A 20,363-nucleotide genomic window follows, 5' to 3' on the forward strand; every position below is an offset into this window, starting at 1 on the left:
GGTGGACTGAGCTGCCACGGAAAGGGAGTGAAAAGACGCTAAATCAAACAAGGAAAAAATGAGAGTGGAAATCCTAAATTACTGCTCTCCCAAGCCAGTTAAGAGTGGGATGGAAAGTCTGAACGTAACATGATGGAATGTGTTACTGGTATTTCAACGATCACTTCACTTGTCCTGTCCAACACACACCTTCTCTCCACGGTGCAAGAAGAAAGAGAAGATGCCCTCAAATTACGACCGCTCATAAAAACTACAGGTCAGTGCATCAGATCAAAGCACTTCAGCTGAAAACAGCCCTGGTTGCCCTGAAGCTACACACCAGGCACCTCACTCCCGGCTGTTTGTCACGTGCTCCAACAGAAAATAGGGCAAATAAAAATAAATATTTCATAAAACAATAATGATTTACTTCTGCTTTCGGTTTGTATTCATCTTTCTGATGCCCTCTTATTATAACATACAATACTGACTGTTAATGAACCTAACAGACATTTTTTGTTTCACTCATAAAACATACTGGGGATTAAACTAAAGTCAAATTTTAAAGCTGCTTTATTTTATTTTATTTTACTTTCCCACTAAAAGCAGAAAAAGTCAAAACAAGGTCAGATTTTTATGCAGGACATAGAAAAAATAAAAAATAAATAATGGGCTTGATGAGACTAAAAACCTGTGTAGAGCTGCAATGTTGATTGTTAGTAACATGATTTCTGCACTAGGAGTGAACCTTTTGACATGATACAGATATTTGTCTCGGTGACTGCACTGATTTGACACATCAGACTTAGTAATGGTTGATGCTTTGAAGGAGAAGACAATGAACAAAGAGATGCTACAGCGTCAGCTCTTTTCACTGATGTTGGCCAACAACGTTTCAGCACAAAGCCGTATGTTCCAGGAAGGAGCACTTATCTGACAGCTATCTACATTTACTCAAGTACTGTACTTCAGTGCAATTTTGAGGTACTTGTACTTAATGCTATTTTATACTTCCACAGCACTACACCACAGAGTCCACTTTTAACGCCACCAGATTTGTATGACGGCTTTCGTTTAAGTTCCGATTACAATATTTCATGCCCTTCCTTTCCGGCAAACCATGTTTTTCCAAAATGTTTTGATTTTAAATGTTTGAAATGTTCATTTACAGGTAAGGAGAAATGATTTAAAAAGCTTTTAGAAAACAGGCTGTTTCATGCAAAGGGGACTTGAGAGAGATTTGTGTTTCTCACAGGACAGTGAGACTGTGATGCTCTGCTCTGGATTAAGGTGCTCAACAGTATGTAAAGTAGTTCAAAGTAGCTGAACCTTAAACATCTACATCATTAAAATTCAGAATAAACATTAATGCAACAGTAATATTGATCTAAAAACATCACATATAAAAGTAAAGCACTGACAGGACTGTTTTACTGCACAGTGAGTCATTTCACTTTTGATATTTGAAGTACATTTTGCAGATAGTACTGAACACTTTTATTTAGGCAAAGTAGTTTTCTGAATGCAGGATTTTTATTTGTAGTGGAATATTTTCACAGTGCAGAATCAGTATCCAATAGAGAAAAAGTCCAATAACTGTGAATCATTGTTTTTCTTCTTTCCTCTGTAATTAATCATCTGATGACCCCTCAGATTTATCTGGTGTCCCTGTTTATAGAACTGTATATAAAGCAGTTCAGACGAGCTCCACCTCCATCAGCTACAACAGTAACATGCCGACACTGATGCTTCAGCGTTAATCATCTAATGATGTCATATATAATAATACATCAGACAGAGAGACCAAACCAGGACTTATAATTCAATTCTTTAAGTACATTCTGCTGCTAATACTTATCTCCCTTTACTGAAACGGACCACTTGTAGTGACAAACCCATTATAAATTATTGTGTAACTTCTTAGCCTCTTTCAGCTCATTGTGTCGGTTTTATGTCCTGCAATTTGTTGTTTGGTTCAGTCATTGCTCCTCGTTTCTGAGTGCAGCAGGCAGCTGTTTTAAATGGAAATGCTCTGATAGTTCAGCTTTACACGGCCTGCACAAGACTGATACAAAGAGTTAGCAACTAGCTGCTGAACACAGACGAGCATTTGGCAGCAAAACAGCCAGATATTTCTCTCAACCCAAACCAGAGCTAAATGAATACTGGATGTACTCTGATCAGGTGGAGGAAAAAAAAGGACACCAGATGAATGATAATGCTGCTCTGGGGCTGCAATCACATTAACCATATCAACTTTACAAAGGCGTAATGTGTCAAAAGTATCAAAAAGCGAAATGGAATTAAAACCAAAATATCTAAAATCAGCTTATCAATTAAAAAAACCCACACATTAGCACAAGATACAAAACAAAGTAGAAAAAACAGGAGCACTGAATATGTTATGCCATGTGTTACATAAGCCATATGCTAATAACAAGCACACAGGGCTCTTCAACTGACACAAAAGAAAGTAGAATAAATGAGGCTGTTTGAAGCTGTTCAGGCACCAAACCTTCGAAGTTCTCATTTTCCATTTTAAACCATAAACTCAAACTACAATTATGTGAAATGTGAACCTATAAAAATGTTAAATTTCACCCAGCACACACTTTTTTTTCCAGCAGTACTGAAATCATTCATGAGACTGCAACACCAAGCTCCAAACAGAAACGCGACACAAACCTCATCCAGATGTGACCACTTTTGTCACACAGGCTCCATCGCTCTTATTTCGACGTAAACGCGCATGTTAACCAAGTTTACAGTCTCTCTGACATAATGACTGAATCATGGCACTCACTGGATTGTCAGATGGTATCACTTGCCATGGAATTTCCCCTTTTGCTGGCTCTGATGCTATCTTCCCACCCTGCAAGCCCTCATCAAAGGCAGCTTACACTGGGGTAACTCCATCCCCATGACTGAGTTAAAACAACAATAGCCATCTCATAAAAAAGCAGGGACTTCCGTTCAAATATTTGGCCATTTGGAGGCTCAAAGACAAGACAATAAATGAGACCTGGGAAGGTCGAGATGGGGGACGAGCTGAGTCATTTGCATTTTATTGGCTCCCTGATAAGATACCAAGCACTGCATACCAAAGCAGGTCTGTGGAAAACTAGGCTCAGCCATGAAACTGTTAGGTTTTTGACGCATGTAAAACAAAGCTCTTGTGTCAATTGTTTATCTTTCTCCAAACCAGCGCTTAGTCATTCTTTCCTTCACCCGAACAGTCCGACGGAGGAGCAGGAATGTGGAGCTGAGAGGTACCACACAGCAGAATATCACACCGATTCACTTTAGTTTTATTTTCCTCAAAACTTCTCCTCTTTGGTCGCTGCCTCTGAACTATGATTAACAAGGCATCCGCTGGAGGAGGAGGGACAGACTGTCACTTTGACAGGCCTGCTGTTAACATACTTTCTCAGACTGTTAAGACCCAGCACCAAAACATCCTGGAAGTGTTTAACTCGTCTGTCTCCATGAACAGATATTCTTCAGTTTCAACAGATTAATCAATCAGCACAAAGTCCTCATAACAATCCTGTGGTGGGTGCAAACACTGTGCGGTTTGTATTATTGTCTTCTTGTTCCTCTTGCAGAGCTACTGAAGTGTAAAGTCCATAACAGTCCTTCAAAAGACACATATCGTTCATCCCATGTGCTGTGAACTTGCAACATGTTAATAAAATAATAAATGCATCCTTTTTGGCCAATTAACCAACTTTTGTTTAATATGTTCCTGGTATTTCTGATGGAGACTTCATTAAAAAAAAAAAAAGCCCAGCAAGTAGCTTATTACGATCTATAGTTGTGTTTTCTGTAAAGTGACCTCTAGTGGTCCTTTCCCCAAACGTCCCAACGGGAAAAACGTTCACGTTCAAGTTGTCATAGCCATCTAATGGCTGCGGTAATGATGACAGGAGCAACGTGGGGCGGAGGTCAGAACTAATGGATGGATTGACAAAACACTGGGCTTTAAAACAGGGGACTGCTGTTCGTCAGTGTTGTTTCTTTTAACCACGACTGTTCCATAACCTTAACCTGGCAGCTGTTATTGTAACCACGACAACGTCCTCTAAGCTTAACGCAGTACTTTTAACCCAAACCATGATCTTTCCCTTAAACTATCAAACCTTTACCTCAGCACAGTCACATCTTTAAAGGGCAGGTTTTTTTTGTTCAATGGGTATTTTTATCAGTTCATCTGTGGCAATAAATCCTCCCTTCATGATGGTTATAATATTCAGTTTGTGTTGATTCATCTTTTTGGTCATTCTGGAGGCTGCAGTTTTTGGTGCTGTTGAATTGTATTGCGTTATATGGCCGATGTTTCTATTATTTTGTCCACCCTATTATTATCAGCTGCTGTGATTTTATAATCTAATTATTTAAGTAACAACATGAAGCAAAGTGTCAAAAAGGACTTGAAGCTGGGACAAAGTCCACTGACCCATTCATCTGCTTCTGTTACTGCATTTGGCTTTGTGGAGAGAGTGAGTGTCATTGGAGTAATTATACACTTATTTACACACTTATTCTGTGGTTAATTCTAATTATTGAATTAATTTCATAAGAACATAAAGCAATTTATTTAAAGGACTTTTAATTTGCTTTTAGTTGGCTAATTTGCTGCTGAGGTGCTCTGTGGCCTGGTGCCTCCTCCTGGGGTTTCTGCCTCAGTAGCTGGGAATTGTAAGGCGCCTTTTTGTTAAGCCTCATTTGGACAAACGCCTTTTTCTGTTTGGGGGATCAACATGTTGAACTCATTACCCACAGAACTTCAGATGGATCATGACTGGGATCATCTTAAACCCAAACTGAAACAGTTTTTAAAGAGGGATCAGTCATGAATGATCTGGTGCTTGCCTTGTTAGGGCACTTGTTGTTTTGTATGTATTTTATTGCGAAGTATTTTAAAGGCCCATCTAGGGACAGGCACTACAGATTTTTTGCAGACTATAAATGCTGCGGTTTGGTTCATGCTATACCCTTGTCCCAGTATAAACAAACATTATATAAATATTATTCTAGTGAAAGGTTGTTGGAAAAAAAAAACTAGAAAGTGGCCATTAAATATGCAAGTTAAAGGTGTATTCCACCAAATCTGCACTACACTCCTGTAACATTGTCAAAGTCACAATGGTTGGTTTCTAAATAAAGATCAAAAGCAATGCAGTGGAACTAGAAATACAATCTTTTTTTATTCTACATATTTTTCTTCCTTATGAAAACCTTGTGCCAACATTAATTAACCACCAGGGGCTTGGTTTGACAGAGGTCAGGTAATTCTTTCTATCTCCACAGCCCCAGATTTATTTTCTACTCATCACAAACCTGTAACTGATGCTGACTCAAGTGACATTACTAACCTCCTCTTTCTACATCATGTCTCTTATGTCTCTAAATTATAACTGTTTAAATACCTTTAAGATTGCTATTTTATTTTTAATAAAAGTTGGTCAAATGGATACAAACTCATAGCATTTTTAATTCTATATCATAATATTAAAATATATGGTGCAAAAGTTAAGATCCCAATGGTTTTACTGCATCCATGAAAAACAAATATGTTTAGGTGTTGTGTGCATCATTTTGGTAAATTAATTGTCTTTGGAAACTATGGGATCACCACTAGAAATTCAAATTAAGTCCTTTGTAGAACCTACATGGATTTGTAAAGATGGATTCACCAGCCAGGAGGAATCACAAAGATTAAGTCAAAATTTAATTGCTTGACCTTTAACAGCCTGATTTCCTGTTACAGTTTTAATACTTTAGAATGAGGACATAATTTGAGTTGAACTGATGAAGCATGAGCGGCATTTTCTACAATACATATGTAGAAAAGAAAATATGGCCTTAACTCAGTTTTAGTACATATGCCTTTAGACTGACTCTAGATGGTTGCAACACTTTTTGCATTTTTTTCAGTTACTCAGAGACTATTTGGACCAATGTTGCAACATGGATCAGGGATGGTTGCAACATATCAAAAATTTGTTAAAATACATTAAATTTCACTAAGTTTTGCTTTTTGCCTCAATAAGCACAGTATTCTGAAAATATTCAGAAAATATTGTAGTATTGTTTATTTCTTTGTATTTAACAAAGGACAGTTTTGAGTTTTGTTTTGCGTAGAACAGAGGCTGACCTTGAGTCAAATAAACACAATTTCTCTATTCTGTTTCTTATGATGAGCAGAACAGGCAAATATATTAAAAGTCCATGAGAGGCCAACTAAATATTTACCAAAATAACAGTTCAATTAAAATGAGCAATTGTTGTTGCATCTGTTGTGGTTTGGGACAAAATTAGCTCCACGTGTTCTCCTATTTTAAAATGCTGAAACAAACTGTTGTGTGGTCTGTTTTGATCTGGCTGCGTAGCTTGGGGACAGTTACAATAAGTTGTTGCAACTGTCTGCATCCGCCATGACAGAACAACATGTGCTGCCTATACACACTGACCCTCACACATGCCAACCCTGGGATTTAGAAGTCAACAAAACAATGATTCAAACTAAGTCTTGATTAATTCATAAAAAGGTCAGGAAAATACGGCAATGTTAAATGTGTCATCTGTCTTGGAGGAATAAGACTTCTTGCAACTGTCCCCGGTCTCCTCTACATATACAGGGTTTAGGGGGGTAAGGGAGCTTTACTGAAATTATCACTAGTTATTTAAAGATTATAATTAATAGAGATTGTTGAGTTAGCTTCTTCTTCTGGTGATCTTCTTTCATTCCAGATATTTGACTCATGAAGCTTTTTATTTTACTAACTCTTTTCTTACTATGGAAGCTGCGTCTCCATCAGGGTTCAACCTATACAGCTGTTTTCTTTGTTTTCTAAAAAACACACATTGTAGAGATAAAAATGTTTCACCTGACATCAGCAATTTGCTTTAATGTTGAATAATACAGGATCTAAGTCAAACTGTGCAGAGCAGCACCCTGTTTCTATTAATTGAGTTAAGGAGGAATGTATGTGTGATCCAGAGTCAAATATACATAAATACAACAAAAGCCCCTCTGAAGACAGTTACACAGGTAGAGAAGTATTCACCATAAAACATGAGAACACATCCTGGGACATTTTAACAGGATAATTATGAACAGACTCAACAACTCTGCCTTTGGCTCCAAATATCTTCTCATCCAAACAGATGATAACCAGGCGCATGTTGGAATTCAGTAAGATTAAAAACATCCACCGTATCTTCTTCTGGGAAACAGATTTAAAAAAAAGCTTTTCTGTTTTCTCCAGCTTTATATTCCTGAGTAATTTGTGTTGTGACAACATGTCATAAAATATACACAAAGTAAGACACAAAAGGTCTGGCAACTTCAGCTGACCTTTGACCTCTGGGTGAGTGTAGCGGGGTTGGATAGGGTGGGTCTGGCTCTCACTTTACAGACTATACAATTTATGTAACGTAGTTCTTAAGGCAACGTCCAAACCAAACAAGTGATAAAACCTCCCGACATGAAGATCCCCAACGCGGTGAGGGAGTGTGATTTAATGGGACCTGAAGGAAGCTTTAAAATTCATTATTTTAATCATTCATTTCTCAACCTCTGTGTGTGTTAAAAAGCTTTCGTCTGTTCCCTCTTTTTTCTGTTCACCTCTTCAGCGTTGCCTCTCACTCTGATGAAAAATGTCCGTCCTGTTTATACTCCACACATAAACACATAAACATGTGCACAAATAGGCATCAGAGGAACAGAGGGTTCTCCGGACTTTTTCTCTTACAAACATTAAGGCCTCCTCTTCTGTTTCTGCTTACCAGTTTCAGTAATTAGCAGCATAAGTTAAAGTTGCGCCTCTATAGTTAAGATTAAACAATAGTATCAATGCACGCTGCGGCTGCTGTCTTCATTAAAGCAGCAGGACTGACACAGTTAAAACCGAGCTCTTTGATTAATCAAACAACCGATCACCAACAAAATGGGACGTCTGTAGAAAAAGCCAGGAACTAATGTGTTTTAAACACACAACTATTTTTGCAGCGGTACGCTAACCGAGTCCATCCTGTCTACAAGTCAGTCCACACCGAGCCCTGTCCATGGGAATGTCTTGCATTGCTCTAATTAGTCCCAGATCCAGAATTATAATTAGTACCAGACCCAAGACATACCAACATACAGCACGGTGCCTCTGAGCAGTCATTTCTGTCTGTCAACAAATACAGGAAAGAAAAAGCTGTTAAATTCTCCCAGATTATCATTGTGGTTAGATGTTTTCTGTCATTTCAGACAAAACACAAATTAAGAAAATATCTTCATTCTGACAAAACAACCGAACAGGCAAACGTGCTGCAGGTATCACAGCTGCACGTGTGTCCAATAGACACAGAAAAGTGGCGAATCCAGCTGAGACACACTCATTGTTCAATACTTTCAAAATAAACCGAGAAAAAAAGAACTTTTGGCTCTTTTAGCTGAATTTCCAACACCACTGACGAGGAGCCAACTCCAGTAACTACAGAAGTCACAGAGCCTTGAATGAGAAGTGTGTGTGTTCATCACTTTTTTCTGAAGATGTTTTCTTAAACACACAGTATGTAACTTCTCCTGCTCGGGGTCTCTCAATCAAAACAAAGACAAAGTAGCATGGGATCATGGGAGTTGTTGTCTACACCACCATTCCCATCAGTTTTTACCGGGAGCTGAATTATCCACAGAGGTCTCCTCCTCTCCAAAACAAACAGAAAAGGGGATTATAACCAGTAAAAACACTGAAAAAGCAGTTTCACATTAAAAGCCAGGGTTTCACCAATGTTGTACAGTGGACACTGGACATTAGGGAAGGGTTGTGAGCTGAGAGCTGCTAGTTTCTCTGATAACTTATGATCCAGACATTCAGCAGGTTTTCACCAGCAGCTGCATCATGTACAGAGGTCTCCTCCTCTCCATAACAAACAGACCAGGGGATTAAAGGTGGTAGAAAAAGTTTCACTTTGAAAATCAGTGATTCACTGATGCTCTTCAGCAGACACAGGGAGTTTCATAGAGGATGCGCTGAGCTGAGCTGAGCTGAGCTGCCCAACACTTACTTGCCTTTTTTCTCTGATAATTAAGCTCCACATGTCTGATGACTAAAATCCTTCATCTGGGTAAAATATAGAGTAGAAAACAACCAAGGTGTAAAAAGTGAATCGTAAAAATGTGTCTAAAAACTGGATAAAAAGTCACTTTTGAACATCTGGCAGGAAACCACAACAGTGACGCATGAGCAAAGAGGATATGAGGTAATTGACTGGCGACCAAATGAAACAGAGCGTTATCATGATTAAAATCACAGATTTCTCTGGTTTCTCTGGATTTCTCTGGTTTGATATTTGGGATAATGTAAACACACAACTCAAAAATCTAATATGGTCTGGTCATTTTTTAGACATTTTAATGTTGAAAAGTTACATATCATAACTTTAAGGCCATATTATGATTCAAATCAGTGTTTCATCACCGTTCTGAAAAGGCAGAGTGAAAAACCTGCCGTCATTAAAAAAAGAGGGAAGACATGATGAATGATTAAAAAAGGGACATGAGAGCACATGTTCAGACAGTGTCTCTTCAGAGGAATTTATACTGTTGCACAAAAAGTGAAAAAAAAAGCTTGAAAAAGTGAAGATCCTGTTCAAACCTCACCTTTAGGCATCTGACCAATCACAGGGTGAAGAATGGTCTGTTTTATAAAATGGTCAGACGCAGCTTGAGATGCTGTGAGCACAGACCAGGTGTCGTTTACACTGCTGACTCTTTACCTTCCCTAATCCAAAATGTGCCTCAGAGAAAACCCCCCCTGTGTTAAGACACTGGATAATAAGCACATGTTCAACCTATGTTTGACCCATTCATAGCAGACGGCTGCCATGGGTCAATCCCTCCTTGTTACTGTTCACACAAGAGCTGAGGCTGCCACTGTAGCCCCATTCACATTAAAAATGGTTGTTGCAGTGTTTACACTGGAGAGCGGGGGTGGACGCATTGCTACCAAGGTAAGGACATTTCAAACCCCACACACTGTGGCTTCAACTTTACAGCTGCTCCCTTTGTAATACAGATGAGTCTTTCTAGGCCAGAGGGCTTTAATAATGGCCACTGCACCAAAATGGTGGTACGGCCCAGAGCTGCTGCTGCTGCTGCTGCTGCTGCTGCTGCTGCCGGGAGCTCGGTGTGACCCATTTAGACTGACTGCAAATACCAGAAAGTTTATCTCACATTACATTTTATAATGTTGAGGTTTACGTTTCAGCCGTGCTTAGATGGCCATCAGTCATTTACATCTACATGTGCCAGAGACTCTGGATCTTTCCCGAGCTCTGTCTCCATGTTGTGGTACAGCTCTGAGTCCATACAATAGCACCCTGAAGCCTTCCTCAAGCAGTTTCACACTCCTTTGAGTGCTTGTCACCAGCCAGCAATTAGCTGCAGCTTAGAACAAAGCTACCACTGTTGCAGTTTTGCTCTCAGCATTGATGGAAGAAGGTTGCTTATAGATCTTTTTACACAGCCTGTTCAAGGCAGGAATGTTGCACCTTTATTCCGCCTCTGTGTTCTGTGTAAAAGGTACCAACACGGACTGGAGGAGGGCATCGCTGTTCCGCCATTAACAGAGCAGCAGAGGTAGTCACAGAGTCAAATCGACATCTGGGTAAGACAGTTGCCAACACTGTTGAGTTACACGTCGTGCCTCTTTTTCCTGAACACCAGCAGAATCATGGCGGCTCACATAATGAAGGGTTTTATTAACAGCAGTATGACAGAATCTCTGTTTGAAAGGCGTTTTTATGAAACACTGTGATGAGGCAGGTGAAAAGGTTAACAGCCTACCGCCAACTTTACAGGCCAATTATTACTTTCTCTATTCTGAATTTTCTAAACCATAAAGTTTATATTTTTGTAGAACTTAACCTGAGCCAAGAAAAGCTGTTTTATGTGAGTGACATCATCTCAGTGTAAACTGTATGGACTGAGTGGGCGGGGCCAGAGAGAGAGGAACACTAAAGCTACGTCCACACTGTGTTTTAGTTTTAAAGGTGCAACGAGGAAGATTTGGCCAGAATTTTAGTTTCAAATCAAAACAGGGGCAAAGGAGCCACAGTGATGATGTCATGACTAAGACCTCCATCTACTGTATTTCAGAGATATCTACTGAAATTAGCATGCTAACCAGCTTGCTCCGGCCTGCCCCATCTTGCAATACTTTGTGACACTAGATACTGTGTGAGTCAGTGTAGTGTTCGGTCTGCCCTCAGTTCTACATAAGAGGATGAAGAAGAACAGCTTCCTCCAGAGCTTGAAGTTACGCTACAGCTGCATTGTAGCTCTCTGCCGCTGGAGACAGTTCTTGGCGAGTAAAGAGATATGTTTTGATACCGTTTGCAACTTTTAATAAATAATCCTTTTTCCACTAAGACTAGCAGGTAAGAAATTTTTTTTTTTTTTGAACATGGGTAAACCTGCTGATAAAAGCTGATTGAGCTCTTTCCCACTACAATCGAGTTTGCCTGTCTGAGGACTGAGGACACACATGCAGTTACAGAGCACACACACACACAGAGACAGTGGAGAGAGAGTGAGCTGCTAGCCGCTGTGCAAACTGATAAAATGGATTTGTCTCTCATCTCTCATCCCCGGGTTGTTGCTCCTATAAAAGAGTCGGATCCTCCATGTGAGAAGCTTCGATCGGTGATTGTTTGTTTTTTAAACTTATATCGAGGCTCCAGCTCACTCTGTCATCCCAGAGGGGAGCTGTGCCACAGTGGTTCTGGTTTAACAGCACTCTGCTGGACAGGTGACGGGCCTCTGACAGATGATACAGCAAGGGGCGAAAACCAGCAGGATCATTTGGGTGTTGTATTTACATCAGTGCTGATCGGAGCCGGAGGAGAATTTTGCCTATTCCTACCCTGCTGTTGCCCAGCTAGTTACACCAGACTTCTGGAAACATTGCAGGGCCACTTTTCGTTTGAAAACCCCAGGGTTGCGATGGAGTCTGGACGGGCAGAAACTGAGACTTTGTTGTTTTTGCTGGCAGCTGTTGTACAGTTAAATTCTGCATTTTAATGCTACAGCTTCCTTTGCTGTTCCCTGTTCAAAATATTTTCAGCAACTAATCAACTGCAGAGTAGACAATCTGCTTCCTCTTTACGCCATCATGCGCATGTCCAGTGCATGTGAATGATCTTGTTGATATGTGTTTTCAGGTCTGATGTATGGACAGTGATCTGATGTGGAGGTAAAGCTGTCATCTGGACAGATTGTTTTCATTTAAAAAACAAGTTATAACTGTTTTAAAGTGAAAAAGTAGCAGTGTGGATCTAGCCTAATTGCAGTGGGCTGCAAAACATGGAAACCAGGAAGCACCAAAAATGTTTTAGCTCATGTGTTAGTGCTATGTGCAGTTTTCATTCAAATGAGTGGGCTCCATCGTATCTAGTTCTTATAATAAATCCATCATATTAACAGAGGCGTCACAATGCAGTCTCAGTGGCAAACCGCAGTACTGCAACCAGCAATATCTGTGGCCATGATTAATAGACACCTGTAAACCTCTGAGAAGATAAAACGGTGATGTCATTTCAGTGTAAACTCTACAGGATGAGTGGAGCGGGAGCAGCACTTTTACTAATATTAATATACTAATGTACATTATGCAACATGCCAGACAACATGGAGGCGAGGAAGACCACTCTGACGTTCACTGCGGTAGTGCTGCAGCCCAAAATACAGTTTTCACATCTTAGCAGAGAATTACAAATTCCTGCTATAAACACTGAGGGAAAACTAATGGCCCTACACACATCCCCCACAGTCCATTAATGGACTGACCTCTGGCTAACTCCTCTGGCTCTGTCCAGTGCTGCTGTACTTTGCTACACTTCACAGTTCGACTGGGGAAGGGGAAACACGGGCAGGAGGTAAACCAGGGTGTAACACAGCTCGAGGTGAGGGCAATAAAACTTTGGGAAAAGCTTGTGAGGCATGTGCCATGCAACAGTTAATCATCTCTCCTTATGTTTGTCATTTACATCAGTGCCTGGCCTGTGGCTAAATAGCAACACCATTAGTTCATACCGCACATCAAACCATAGACAGCTTCCACACTATATACATATATATACAGTCTGTTGTTTCCTCTAAGTGTAAGAATGAGACTCTGCATTTATCACTCTGCTGTTTCATCTCTGGAAATGTTTCACTTCAACAGCTCAGTTGGATGGTTTTACTTAGAATGAAGCAAAAAGTTGTCATAAAAGGAAAACTACAGGTTTTTACAATGTGTTATTGCGACTGCATCACTAACGAGCAGACACACAATCATACAGGTTGTAAACAACACACAGAGAGCTACCACTTTATTTGAAGGTGAATATTAAAGTGAGCACATGCCACTAATAATCAGAGGTGGAAAAAGAACACAACTCCATTACTAGAGTCAAAGTATAGACACAAGTATAGATACACCTGGTCTAATATTACTCTAATACAAGTGAAAGTTGTTTCTTACTTGACTTAAAGTACTGCAGTACTTGCTTTTAAGCGTTCAAAAGTACTTTTTTTATGTCAACCCATTGTTGTATTGTTGAACGGAGCATTTACCTGACTCTGACACAACCCACTGACTGACTGTGTAACCTGTAGAATAACCTGACAGAACCTGATGTAAGATATGATTCAAAGCCTGAAAAAATGACCACTAGTCATTTGACAAACCACAGCATAAAAATAGCAACTACTACAACCTGTCTGTTCAAAACTTAATCAGCGTCTGTAATAACCGTTACATATGTGTATGTTACATATCCTGACATGCTTTTTTAGGGAGTAATGGAGTTAATGGACATGGACACAGAAACATGGACTTTAATATAAGGCCGTGATAAGACCAGAACAGTGTATGGCCTATAAAATAAAGAAAATTCATTCCACTGGCTAAAAGCTTCTTCAAAGTAACAAGTGCTTCATAAAAAGCACAATATTTTAAGTAAATATCTTAAAGTGTGGTGGAGTTACTGTCCACCCCAGTTAATAATTCTTTAACTGTGCCCAGACAGACAGAGTTACTATAGGAGGTCAAAGTCGAAGCAGGAGGTGGTTTTGTGTGTTTTGTCAAACTTTTTTTTTTATAACATTGTGTTTCTACTTTTAGAAAAATGACCACATTCAGACTAACCTGTGTAAGAAAACGCAGCCATGTCATTCATCTGAAAGGAGCCACTCAGTCAGCGGGGGCACGATGCATGGGGCTCCAGCAAAACAACACAGTGTTCTCCAGCAAAAAAAAAAAGTTGAAGCTAGCTGAACTTTTTCTGCAACGCACTGTGACATCATCTAGCAAAGCACTGCATTGACCAATCAAATACACTGCAGGCGAACCGTCCTGGTGGATTTCTTTGTTACAGGAGATTTAAGGCTTGAAACAAACTAGGTTTTACGAGTGTGTTTAAATCTGTCCTGAAAGGTGGGACCTGAAGGCAGCGTGAAAAGCCAGCCGATATAGACACAAGGTTTTTTTCACACACTATCAGACCCACAAAAAAGCTTTCATGGTGCTGCGTATAACAAACAATATAAATGGGGTTTGGCGTCAAACTTATTTTGGCAGCAGAAATGTGTCACTGAGAAAACATTAAGTATCAGAGTGTTCGTTACCATCCATAATGTTCTTCACTCATTCTTTATCACAGAGTTCATGACTGAAATCAAAATCTCGTCAGCGTGGCCAACAGGTTTCATCACAGGTATGGACAGAGCTCTCTGGAGGGCCCCCTGGCCCCATCTCCAGTACAGCTCTGCCTTTCTCCTCTAACCCCAACATGGTGAGTCATACTGTGAGTACTCATTAGTGAGGCCTCAATCATACTCCCATGTCGGCACACGGACAGCTGTGGACACCAAGGACACGTAGTTGTTCTTATTTTACTACTTTCTAGTCCACCTTCATGAAATTTATGTCACTTGGACCCCAGCAGACCCCAGTGAGCCCTTGGGTACTCGTGGATGTGGAAAGTATAACACTAGCCCAAAGTTTGCCTTTGATTTTAGTTATTTCTGGTCCTTCCTCCATACAGTTCTCACATCATTCCAGTAGATGAACTTGTTATTTAAATCACACTCACAGACATAACATACAGTTGCAAGAATGTACATGAACCATTTGAACTTGATTTTCTGCATTAGGTCATCATAAAAAAGGCAGAACAGACCCTGATGCTGTTATGTTACACATCACACCTCTGCTTCCTGAAGGCAGCATCATGCAGGGTCTGTTTGGTTCAGTGTAAACAAGAAAAGGCTACATAATGAGGGGTCCTCTTAATGGCAATATATCAGGATCTCTGTTTAACAGAGGCTTAAGTCACAAGTATAGACAAACACAATGTGCTTACAATCATTTGTGTCTTTGTAGAAAAGAAAACCCATTAAACACAAACCTCCTTTGGCAACAATAAACTGAATCAAGCACAGGTCAAGGATCAGACCTACACAGCCTTCAGGGGGTGTTTGGACCATTCATCCTACAGAGCTGCTTCGGCTCAGACGTGTTCTTAGCACGTCTGGTGTGAATGTCTCTCTCTCCAAAAGACGGATTTGTTTTGGCCCCGTTTAAACTGGGCATTAACATGTGTTTTGTGTGAGCCAATCACGCGTACGCAGCTCTAAGTGCTGGTGTGAAAGCATCCGAGATGTGTTGAGGACTCTTTAAGAGCCAGCCAGTCAGACCACATGTGGAGGAGGTCTGGCCACATTCTAGTGTCAACGTAAATGTGTCCTCTGCCACAGTCTGACTTCACCCACCACAGTTACATAATCAAATCAAAAATAATTTTCGGACAATATTTCCCATATACCGACTTATTTGTGGCAACGTTCCAGTGTCAACATTGACCGCTACAATTTTTTTTTTTTTTTACTATTTAAAACGGTTAATATCTTATTTCACTGTACAGCTGTGTGCAGCACATTGATTTGTTCCGCCCCTCCTTCCCTTTGCAAACTACTGTATCTACAGTGTCAAAAAAAAAAGTCAGTGAGTGCTTTGGAATGACCTGTTCTTTTTCTGCATTGATTGGCCATAAAATCTGATCTGATCTTCATCCAAGTCACAAATGTAGACTAACACCTAAGATAATATCAGACTAACAATTATAATCTTTTGTGTCTTTAAGGAGCACAACCATTGAACATTAACATTAATCACAGTACTTGTGGAAAAAGAACGTGAACCTTTGGATTTAATAACTGGTTGAAGCTACTTTGGTTCCAGTAACCTGAACCCAGCTCCTCCAGTAGCTGCTGATCAGACCTGCACAGTGTTCAGGAGGAAGTCTGGACCATTTTTACTTAAAGAGCTTCTTCAGCTCAGACTTATTCTGAGGATGTCTGGTGTGAACGGCATCTCTACTGGATTGAGGTCTGGGCTCGGACTGGATCACTCCAGAAGTCTGAAGTCTTTGTCTGAAGTCATTCTGTAGTAGATTTACTAGAGTCATCATCCTGCTGCATCACCAGCTTCTCCTGAGCTTCAGTAGGTGGGGCCACCCTGACATTATCCTGTGAGAGACCCTGATTGTCCCCTCAATGTTCAGGCCCTCTCCCTCCACCTACTCCACCTCTGAGGTGATGTTGTCATGTTAGTATACTGTGCTGTATATTTGAAAATGCTCTTTGCAAATGATGCTTCCTGTGAACAACAATTTCAAAATGTTGGAGTGTTTTTTTTTTTTTATGAGCCAAAGTGTCTCTAACTCACACCTCCAATCTGGTCTCATTGACTGGACTCCAGGTTTGATAACTCTTGACTCCAATTAGCTATTGTTGATGTCATTAGGCAAGGGCTTTGCATTCTTCTAACCAGCTACACCGTGAATGCGTGAACCCTGTTTTCATCATGGACAAAAACAAAACAGATTGCGGTTGTTTATAATTGTAGCTTTGATCAAGATCTGGCCACATTTTAAGGCAAGTTTACACAAAAACGGATCATTCCAAAGGGCTCACTTACTGTTTTCTTACCACTCTACTTTAAACGCTGCTATGTTGAACTGGTCGGTATCATCTTAGGAAATGAGTGAGTTCCCAGGCTGACTGTTAATCCCCTTTATTTTTCAGGCTGACAAAGCATGAGGTCATAATGACACATCCTCATGTGTCTGTGTATCTCTGCACGACTGATAAAGATGAATCTGATTTAGTCTGATTGGCAGTGGTGTCTTTCCAATACGTCCTTTGTATTGAACTGTGATTACTCACTAGTTGTTTGCTGTTGTTGGAGTCAGGTCACAGTGTGTTTTCTCTCTTCCAGGCAGACATTAGTTTCCATTCATTTCACTACACTATGAAAACTAACTTAACAGCAGACAAGATATTTGCCAAACACCAAAACCAAACTGACAGAAGTCCTGCAAAGTCAGCTTGGATGATTTAAAATTACTGTTTATCAACCAAGAACTAAGATGTGATTAAAAACCAACCACCATCTGCTTTACACATATGAGGAGTTTGTAATGGAGCATAGTTAATTGCTTTGAACATAGTTTAGTTTACAGTGACACATGTTCCAAAAAAAAAGCAAGTGTGAATCTATTGTATAAGCAACAAACTTCACGTTCATCACATGTGTGAGATTATTTCACATGTGACAATTGCACAGTGGTGCTTGTTATAGATTCACTATGTGCAGTGTGTGGAGCCTCACATATCAAAACAACATTTCCACATATAAAATCAAGTGTAACAGCACTTCACATCTGATACAGTCACACATGTGGTTTCTGTACATCCCATACCTTAAATACATCATTTACATGTGCATTTTTGTAGGCACATGTGGAACTGATGAATTTAATTAATTAATAACCATGCTTTCAGGTATTGTAAATGATGATGATAGTGGTTTCAACCATGTTGGCCCACCTGAGAGGATGGTCTCAAACATGAATATGCAGGGGACTCCTATAAAGACAAAGAGTTTGCACAAACTAGTTGGTGGGGTGGGGTGGGGGGGGGGTGCGAGGGTGGGTGCTCATTTAGCCCACTGCGCCCCACCCCCATACCCCTTTCACTTCATACCAAATGGTTAAGTTCTCAAAGTCCGGGCTGAAAACAGGAAATCTCCATAGCTCTCCCTCCCGCAGGGGGGAGCACATGAATTAGCATAACTGACAAAGACGCGAGATCACGTCGAGCTGCGCTCCCCATTAACATGACAACGACTCAGTGACACAAGCAGCTTCTCTGTGAAGACTCGGAGCTGCAGGGCGCACATGCCAGCGGGCTGAGGAGCACAGAGAGCGACCTGTATTCACATTAACGAGTGTGTGACTCAGGGGATGAAGGGGAAATGTTAAGGATGTAATTTCTTAGGAAAAGCAGCAGAGCCTTTCTCTGCTGATGGGTGTGAGTTCATGTGAGACAATGAACCTGGTCCGACTCAGATCAACTTTTTATTTGAAGTGCAACAAGTAAAAAGTGAACAGAAAAGGCTCCATCTATTGTGTAAGATCACATCAACGCAGGAGAAAACTCAGGAATGCCACAAGCTCTTTGCCAAGTTTCACAGACGAATGTGAAAAGATGTTTTTTCAAGTTTTTACCACAAATAAACGTAAAAACTGTTTGTTGATTGGGCTACGTGTTGTGCAGTGCGTCACTTCTTCATTTGAATCCGTATTTGTGCCTGTGGGGTAAGTTTGCATGTATAGAAGAGAAACTTACCGTCGCATCTCAGGTTTAGGGACAAGAGAAGCATCCAGACCCAGCTCCTCGGGAATGTGCTCATAGCGTCTCTCCTCACTGTGTGCAGGGACTACCAGAAATAAGAAAGGTGGTGGTTTCATCCACTTCCAGGAGCTGAGCTTCTTCTGCTGGATCCTCTTTCCTCCTTGTTTTCACGGTCAGCAGCCGGGCCCGCGGAGACAGCGCACTTCCCAGGTGGCGGAGGAGTCGGACATGGAGGAGCGGACTAGGTGCGGACTAGCTGCGGGTTAGATGCGGGTCCGGAGCGGACTAGATGCGGACTAGCTGCGGGTTAGATGCGGGTCCGGAGCGGACTAGATGCGGACTAGCTGCGGGTCCGGAGCGAGAAACAAAGTCCAGTCCGACAGAGACGAGCCGCGCGGCCGCTGTCCTCGCGCTGTGGAGAAGTGAACCGGACGCACGCGCGCACCTACACGCGCGCGTGGAGGCGCACTCGCGTGTGTGCAGAGGGCCCCATCTAGAGACAGGACGGGGCTGTCTCCCACCCGGCCCACTGCCACTCTGCAGTCAAACTGTCTCCAAGGCCAAGAGTGAAGCGTCAGAATTAAGATACGCTCAAAAGCCACATTTAAGACTGAAGAGTTAAAGGTCCCATATTGTATAAAGTGAGACTTCCATGACTTTTTTCCTGTCTGTCATGTATTTGATTACAAAGCAGGTCTAGGTTCTATATTAATACTGTGAAAGTATCAAAGCCTCAGTCCACAGAGAAATGCACACAGCCTGTATTCAGAAACTGAGCCTTAAAACCAGCCGTCAGGACTTCTGGAACTTTGTGATGTCATAACAAAACAGTCACTTCTCTCAGCCACGCCCCAAGCCCCACCCACCTGGACCCACCATCCAACTTTGCAGGATTTGGTTTCTCTGAGTGTTTACCTGAAATCTGCTATATTTTTATTCAGTCACTCAAAAAACAGTCAGCCAATCAGAAGAACAGCTCAGAGCCTCTCTTCTGATTGGCTGACTGACTTGTTGTTACTAGAGCTCCAGAGAGAAGCCTGAGAGAGGAGATGTAAAACTACACTGAGATGGTTTTTGGTTCTTAAAACCACAAATATATCTTCTGATGGAGATCAACACTTCAGATAAAAAAGTATAAAATATCGGGCCTTTAAACCAGAGGACACCACAGACACACACACACAAAAAAAAATTGTTCTGAATATGGATTTTGTTTTATATGGACATGTTTTAATTCAATTAATTCAGTTAAGTATTAAATTGTGTAAGCTTTAAATGTTATCTCCAAACATTTTCCATTAATGTGTATCTATTTAGTCTGAAGATACTGGAATCAGTTCATAATACACATGATGGTTTTATTTTATTTTAAAATAAAATAGTTTTAATATAAAAATCGTGAGAAATGTATTGTCTGTTTTCATCTTACGGCTGATTTGAGGCCAGTCGTTGTCAGGATATCTTCCAATAGACTCGAAACTTGCAGTGCAGAAATTTTGGTCGTGTCATCAAGTCAAATATCTCAGCTGAGAGATAATACACAGGCTTGAGAGTCTGACTGACTTCCTCTCAAATACAGTGTATAAATAGCATCAGATGCTTAGTTCTTCGTGTTCCTGTTTCTTCTGGAACCTCTTAACTCATTAGA

The 20,363-nt window shown here is 40.7% G+C and overlaps 1 protein-coding gene across 1 annotated transcript in view; it reads right to left on the bottom strand.

Moving 5' to 3' along the window:
- Positions 1-19,022, bottom strand: part of ror2 (receptor tyrosine kinase-like orphan receptor 2) — a 43,702-nt gene extending 24,680 nt beyond the window's left edge. Inside the window, exon 1 of the mRNA XM_071466391.1 lies at positions 18,710-19,022. Coding sequence (XP_071322492.1) covers positions 18,710-18,773 — 64 coding nt within the window. The 5' untranslated portion in view covers positions 18,774-19,022. The remainder of the gene's footprint in view (positions 1-18,709) is intronic.
- Between the last annotated feature and the right edge of the window lie 1,341 nt (positions 19,023-20,363).

This window comes from Trachinotus anak, unplaced genomic scaffold, assembly GCF_046630095.1.
Source record: "Trachinotus anak isolate AG129_WGS33_773 ecotype Australia unplaced genomic scaffold, CSIRO_AGI_Tana_v1 ptg000028l, whole genome shotgun sequence".
Lineage (NCBI taxonomy): Eukaryota > Metazoa > Chordata > Actinopteri > Carangiformes > Carangidae > Trachinotus > Trachinotus anak.